Source organism: Pygoscelis adeliae, unplaced genomic scaffold (assembly GCF_000699105.1).
Source record: "Pygoscelis adeliae isolate BGI_AS28 unplaced genomic scaffold, ASM69910v1 Scaffold458, whole genome shotgun sequence".
Lineage (NCBI taxonomy): Eukaryota > Metazoa > Chordata > Aves > Sphenisciformes > Spheniscidae > Pygoscelis > Pygoscelis adeliae.
Window position 1 is genome coordinate 460,471 of NW_008825352.1, and position 7,364 is coordinate 467,834.

General features: G+C 42.8%; 1 protein-coding gene across 1 annotated transcript in view; it reads right to left on the minus strand.

Moving 5' to 3' along the window:
- Positions 1-7,364, minus strand: part of CNOT1 (CCR4-NOT transcription complex, subunit 1) — a 53,908-nt gene that overhangs the window by 12,383 nt on the left and 34,161 nt on the right. Inside the window, 9 exon segments of the mRNA XM_009330364.1 lie at positions 555-746; positions 1,297-1,416; positions 2,025-2,129; positions 2,230-2,370; positions 4,661-4,957; positions 5,522-5,652; positions 6,161-6,338; positions 6,657-6,734; positions 7,327-7,364. The exon segment at positions 7,327-7,364 is cut by the window's right edge and continues 34 nt beyond it. Of these exon segments, the coding sequence (XP_009328639.1) occupies positions 555-746; positions 1,297-1,416; positions 2,025-2,129; positions 2,230-2,370; positions 4,661-4,957; positions 5,522-5,652; positions 6,161-6,338; positions 6,657-6,734; positions 7,327-7,364 (1,280 nt within the window).

A 7,364-nucleotide genomic window follows, 5' to 3' on the forward strand; every position in this document is an offset into this window, starting at 1 on the left:
ACTGTCGTAATCTCAACGAACAAGTCATCTTGCCTTCCCTCCATTTTCTCCTTATCCTGCAGGGGAAGGGAGTGAGGCAGCAGCTGGATGGATGTTTGGCTGTTGGCCAGAGTCAACACACCATGCACACTCATTTATTAGTTACTGCAAAATACAATGCACAAGTGTGCCACTATAAATCCAGTACTACAATCAATACTATCCACCTACACTGGCAGTTCAAACATCTTAGCCTCCAAATCATCCTGAAATCAAAGACTATTCTGGAGTGCAACAGCTCTCTGCTTGCCTCATCTGAACAAAACTCCCAAGATTCTGTACCTGCTTCTTCCCACAGCAGCCTGGCCACCCCGTGTACAATACACCAAGTGAACACCATGGCCCTCCCCCAATTTAATCTACTGAATTTCCAAAGACAGCAGTTGTTCAGTATTGTTCACCGAGCGAGCTCCAAAGGATGCATGAAGATACAGTCATCAGCAAGGCAATCCACAAGCCAGATGAGTAATAAACTCTAGGTGAGTTGTTGCAAGAGACGAGTTCTTAACACTCACCTTCTGCAGTAGTCCAAGTGCAGCAATAGCATCACGGGAGTTACGAGCCACTACCACAGCCTCCAAGAGGCTGCGCAATGCTTGAGCTTGAGGATTCATGGCCAGGGTGTGTGGAATGGACTGCAGGTGCTGCTCCAGTTCTGTCATACATTTGTCATAGATTTGTGCTACATCATCTGTAGCCCAAGCTTGCTGCTTAAGAGAAAGTGAGAGTAAGTGATTTTTTTTTTCCCCCCAAGGACTGTGTTTGCAGAACTCAAATACTGATTGGCTTTTCTGCTTCAGAAATTATAGCATCCAAAATTTAGACCTCTACAGTATTGTGGTTAGTTATGCTAGCATTTTTAATAAGTATGAGCAAATTAAGCTGTGGAAATAACTAGCAAACAATTCTAGCAGTCCTTAAGACCGAGTATGCATACAAAAAACTGTTCATTATCTCAAAATCCATGCTTGCCATCCATGACCTTCTCCGAAAGTAACGTGAGATTTGAATAAAATGTTTCACTGCTACTAAAATTACATGTAGAATGCAGATCTTGTCCCAATTTGGGTTACAAACCCCTAACACTGGATGTAAGTTTTACGTTGCCATTAGTTTGACTTTAGAACTAGTGCACCCTTCAACCACTATTCCCAAGCAATACAAATGCCTGATCCTTACTAGTCTTCCAGCTAAGGACAAGTTCTGCAACATTCACCAAAAGGTTACTCTTGAGCCGATCAGTTTGGAAATCTCTACCTTCATAGGCTGAGCCAAGAATCCTGTAGGCTGAGTTAAGTCATTGGTAGGCAAGAAGCCAGGGACATTGCGTGCAAACTCTTCATAAACAGCCAGCTGTTTTGGGTCCACACCTCCAACCTTTGCAATGAAAAGAACAGGCATTAACCTCATCGTTGAGCACTGTGGCAGTAAGAAATGAGGGCAGTTTGTGTAACAGGCAGCTGCTCAGTCACATTCTTAAACAGAGTGGCCTAGACAATCAAGAATTAGGATTCAGCTGCTCTGCACTGAGGTCCTCTCTCTCCTGCCACACCTCCTAACAGGAGAATTTTGCTCTACAACTGCAACTCTCATTCCCAGAAACAGGAAGAACTGAGTACTGGCTTCACGTGTGCCTGATGCACAAGAAAAATGCTCTGCTGAGAGCACATAGTATGTCCTTTAAGGGAAGAAAATCTAAAGGACACAAGATAATGAAACAGACAAGTCATCTTTCAGTGAAATGTACAGCACAGAACAAGCGACAGGTCTCAAAGTCCCCAAGAAACTGAGGAAAAAGATTAGAACACTCATTTTGGAACAACATATTCATGTGCTTCCATTACTAATCAAACTAATAGCAGTTGCTCTGTTAGACAAGACTAACAATATATAGGATTGCTCAGCTGCAGCTGCGCCATCTACTTTTCATCCTCAGGAGCGGGAGAAAGAGCAGCATCGGAACATAGCTCAGTTAATATCCTCACCTTTAACCTGATCTGTTCTGGCATCCGCTCAGCCTGGTAAGTTAACACAACAGGATCACAGTACCGACGACCCTCTTGTCTAGCATGTTTTCTGAGCTCAAATTCCTGGGAAAAAAACCCGAACACCACAATGAATTTTAGACAATGAGCCTGGATGTACATGAGCACATAGAATACTTTTAAAAGACAGCAGTCCCATACTTACAGTTGCGAGCCTCTTGTCCATCTCAGGGCCTGCCTTCTCCACAGCCGTCTTCTGGATAAAGCAGCATGCTAGCTCACAGTTATCCTGCGCTAACTGGGCAGCTGCTTGCTCCATCATGTCCCTCTGTTGTGGGGAGGCTGCCTATTGAAAACCACAATAATCAGTGAAGGCTGTGAATTTTCCCTGTGTATTACTAGCCTTAAAATCTACACCACTGCCTATACAGAACACCAGCAATAAAAGGAATGCTCTTAGGAATGCACTCTCTTCGCGTGGAATATACAATAATAAATTTAATTTTGCATAGCTTTGAATAAAACTATGACTTTCAACAAGGATCAAAACAGCAGGAGGTTCTCCATCTTCTCCACCAACTTTTCTCCAGGGCATAGAAATAAAGCCCTGCTTTAGACTGATGCACATACAACAGATGCTAATGCAGGAAAAGCAAGCCTCACATCACAGCCTCAAAGTTTTTCCACTTCCTAGGTTGTAATCAGAAGATATAAAGGTGCATCACTAACAATGCAAAACAGTAGTCCTATAAGCCTTTTTCAGTGGGTTCCCTTTCTGACACAGACTTTCTTCTTTCCTTCTTAGAGTCTGCTTTAAGAGAACCCTGAACAGATGGACTTATTTTCCAGGGTGCAAAGCAGCAACTCTCACTGGAAGTGGAATACACGTAAACACAAACAGTCCAATCTACTTGGATTTCCTTGTCCATTAAGATCTACCCCTATTTCATTAATTCGTGAAAACTACACTGCTTCTTTCAAATAAAAGAAGTTCTTGCTTGTTAACCCACTTCATACAATAAGCCAGATGTGAATTTTTTGATGTGTTGTACAGCACTTTCTTCTGCAACACTGTTTTGTATAGCCAGCCCTTAGGAAAACCTCCTTGATTACAACTGGCCCTGTATCAATTTCATACGCCTTCAGGGATAAAAAAAACTTGACATGTTGCTACATTTTCATACCACTCATGACATTTTCACAAACACCGAAATACACTAGCACTAAGTCTTCCACAAAACTTGAATTACTTCTGCCTATACACATTCTTCTGTGGCACATCACGCCTGGTCGATATGCGCAGCTGTAACACCAGTCTGTGTTCACCCTGCCTCCCCAACTTGAGTATCCCACCTCTGCCTTCTCATACCGCCCAAAAGATAACCAGCACTTCTCCAATTGCCTCCCTATCTGAACTGCAGTCACATCTGATGAAACACAGCAAGACTGCACACCAGAGGAATATTTGTGCCCCTCTTACCCAGAGGACAGTGCTTTCTTACAGTTACTAGCTTGACATCCAAACTGTTAGCACAGCTGCTAACAGTGGTCACTGGCTCAGCTCACATGTTAACAAAGCAATACTAAAACTGTCTACTCCCGTCTTTGTGTTTAAGATGGATAAGATGCATTTGTATGCTTTTCCCGCTCTTCATCTCAGCAATCAAGTTACTTGAAGTTCTTTAAATGAAGGGTCAACAGTGTGAGTCCTGGGAGTTACACCACGGACTATCCACCCCATACCTGCAGACACAATTCTTACTAACATTTTGTACTCCCTTCAGAACATTTAATCCTGCCCTCCTGAGCCAGTTACCATGCAAGAGAGCGACCCCACTGCAAAAGGGCCTTTGCATTGTCACTCCCCAACAGATAGGAAATAGTGACATGCCCTTAAGCAAGGGGTAGGCAGTCCTTCATAACTTTTTTTAAGCCCTGAAAGGATAGGAATGTCTTGATCTTTCCAAGACCCTTATGGTCTTGTGTCTGTCACTGACACCGACGGCAAGCACAGCAAGTTTTCTGGGTAGCAGCTGCTGTTCTGGCCAGCAGTTCACGAACTGTGTTCCGTTTAGCCAAGAAGGGGAAGCTAGTGCTGTAGCTCAAGCTTTGTCCATTCATCAAGAGATCTGAAAACATCCTCTAGAAAACCCAGTGAATTAACACACTGTGCAGAGCAGTCTTAAATACCTATCTGCTAACAGCACAAGTAAATAAAATCTGCCTGCTGAGACAATCCAAGACATCACCAGAAAGTCCCAGAATCAATTTAGTCCTCCCCGCTCTGCCTTTTCTACCTCAAAACCCACAGAAAGATAAGCGCTTCAAGGCTTCTGTGATGTGATCAAACTGGAGAGAACATTGGGGCAATATAAAAACGTAGTCAGGAAGTTTGCGTACAACATAGGAAGATCCACCTTACAGGCTTAAGACTGTTTGACACGAGCTGTTATTTCAGCACAGTTTTTTCACTGTAATTCCACAAGACTCATGAGACTTGTCCACTAAATTCATCTCCACACTAGTTAAGCCATGTAATTCATCAGCAAGTCTACAGCGTGGAGAACCGATTTGCTAATGCTGGATATCTACAGACCTATAAGCTGTAAATAAGCTTCAGATGATGCAACTCTTACCCTCAGTGCAGTAGCAAAACTATTTTTCAAGTTGGTAGCTATGCTCATCAGCAAAGGTTCCCTGCAGGTAATCATGGCCATCCCAGCAGTCAGGTTCCGCATCATATGGTGTGCGGCCACACGCATTCGTGACTCCTCTGAATCCAGTGCAAAGTCCTTCCTGACTATCTGCTCACAAGTAGTCATAGCAATCTTAATGGACCGATCAACCACCGGATGGACAAGCTCCTGCACTGCTCGCTCTATCGCCTGCCGCACACACTGCTTCAACTGTGGGTGGGCTTGAAACAGCGGAATCTGGAGGAAGATTAGGAAAGTTAAGTGAGAACAAAGTAAACCAGAATCCCATCTACCCTAGACATTCACATTTTCTGAACAACTTTTAAGTTTACTGTCATGGTTTGTCTACAGTCCTATGTTCCACATGCAGCTATTACAGTATCTGTTTGATAATTCTGAAACTGGGACATCTGACCATTTTTCTTCCAAAGTCACAGCTGAGCTCAATGCAAAGACTAACTTAAGAGCTAAGTCGCTGACTGGTCAAAAGGAGCACAGAAGCTCCTTTTAAGCTTAAGTCCTGATAGCAACTATCCCAACTGACACTTACTGCCAGAAATAAACTGGATACTAATGTCACAGTGAAATATCACTTGACCATCTAAGACTGCTAATACAGCTACTAACCACCCCTGAAGTTCTCAGTTTGATTAACTTGTTAGCACTCGCCCTCCCCATTACTTTTGAGAAGTGACTCTCCAGTAACTTGAACTTATGAAATGCTGCTCCCACCAATTGAGATCTGTGGCAACACTGGTGGCAAGAATTCTTTTAGCAAACCAAATCAGCTCTAAAACTTACCGTTGGATTTAAGGTAATATGTGGAGCCAACCCTCCTAAAGAATAAACATTGATGTCGTGATAACTGTACTGGGGCTGTGGAGGAACCGTGGCTGTACAAGTAGTGCTGGTAGCTGGAGTTGTAGAAGCAGCTATAGAATACAAGAACATTTGTATTGAACCATTACTGAAAAGCAAGCGCTTATAATGGAAGTATATACTTCTCATTTAAACCAGCAAGTGACCAAGAAACAAAGTTCGGCAGTTTGATCATGAAGCCTCCCAAACTTACCATGCAATTCTCATTCTCCATTTTCCCAATGATTAGTACCAAACTAGCTTCAGCACATTTTTAGCAGAGCTGTTTGTTATGACACAGTTTAAACCCTGATGTCTTGTTAATAGATCATCCTGCTTCACTCCCTTCTAAGGGCTAGCTACGCACAGCACATGTAGAATTAGTCCTCAGGATGGCTTCCATTCCCTTCCTGTTTCCAAACTCTGTACACCTACTTCTATTACAAAACTACTCAAGTGCTCCCAAACATTCAGCAATGTTCCAGTAGGGTATGTAGCTTCACATTCTTCTTTGCAATAGCATAACCCGTCTCTTTAAAACTTGTGTAGTATGGTTCTGGGTTCTGTTTGAAATGTACTTACTAGTTGTTGTGATGGGTGGTAGCTCTTCTGGCTGCTTCACATCCTTCTTCGGAGCAGACAGCTGCTCATCCAGATTTTTCAGACGATCCTTATCTTTCAGGAGACTTCCAGGTTTCAGCTCATTGATGTCTAGTGCAAGATTCTTGCAGAGCACTTCAATCTCAAACTTCAGATTCAACTGCACAACAATTCTAGTTTAGGTTATGTCACAAGGAAACTACCCGAAACGTTTACTGGGCCACTTGACTCCCAGCTTCCCATTCTAACCCCATGCCTTTTTAGAGACTTTGACAGTGACTGAGGATTAGACAAACATCTTGCATGCTGACCTCACAGGAGAAGAGTTTCATCCAAGTTCTACCAAATTAAGCAATGCCCAATCCTCCCCACGCTAAAGCGAGAAGTGAAATTTGGTCCTTCGCAACATCCTTCTTGACCGTTTATGTCAAGAAAACCTCACACTCAGTAGGTATAGAAAAGAAAAACAGAAGTTTACTTTTAGATCGTGTTCTTGATGCAGCTCAGCTAAAACATTCATAATGGCCATTGTCCATGGGTTTGGAGGCCTGAAGACCTACAAGAGAAAGAGGAGAGCAGTATTACACAGGCTTCTTGAATCATTTGGATAACTTATCACTGGAAATTTTTGAAACATGAACAGCTATGTGTGCATACAGCCGTGGAAAAGTTTGTACAGCTGCAATTAGGGTTGAATTTAGTATTCTGTTTGACTGGAACTAGATTAGGATGCTAGCTGAACATTAAACTGGAAACACAATGACTTGGTCCTTCCAAGAGATCGGTTCTATGTCAAGCAGAACTGACAAGAGCTGATCAGGGTCAAAGGGGGGCAGGGGCAATTAAAAAAAATAAAATCAAAGAATAAATAGATCCTAGAACCTCTTCAATGGCGTCTTTCCATTTCTCAATAGAGTTCTGTTCAGGGATACCACAGTACAGTTCAGCTAACACCACCTATTTAGACTGCCAAAAAGCACGGGCCACATACTTTCCCTCAAAACGGAACTCCTTCACTTTAAGCCCTTACATCCCTTTTCTTTCTCTCCATGAAATTCAACCAGTTTTCACTTTGAAAAGCGCTAATTACTTCTGCAAGACTTATTTTGCCACTTGAGCAATAACTCTGTCAGCACAAACTCACTTACCACACTCCTGACACTGGATTCTAAGACTTTGGCAACAA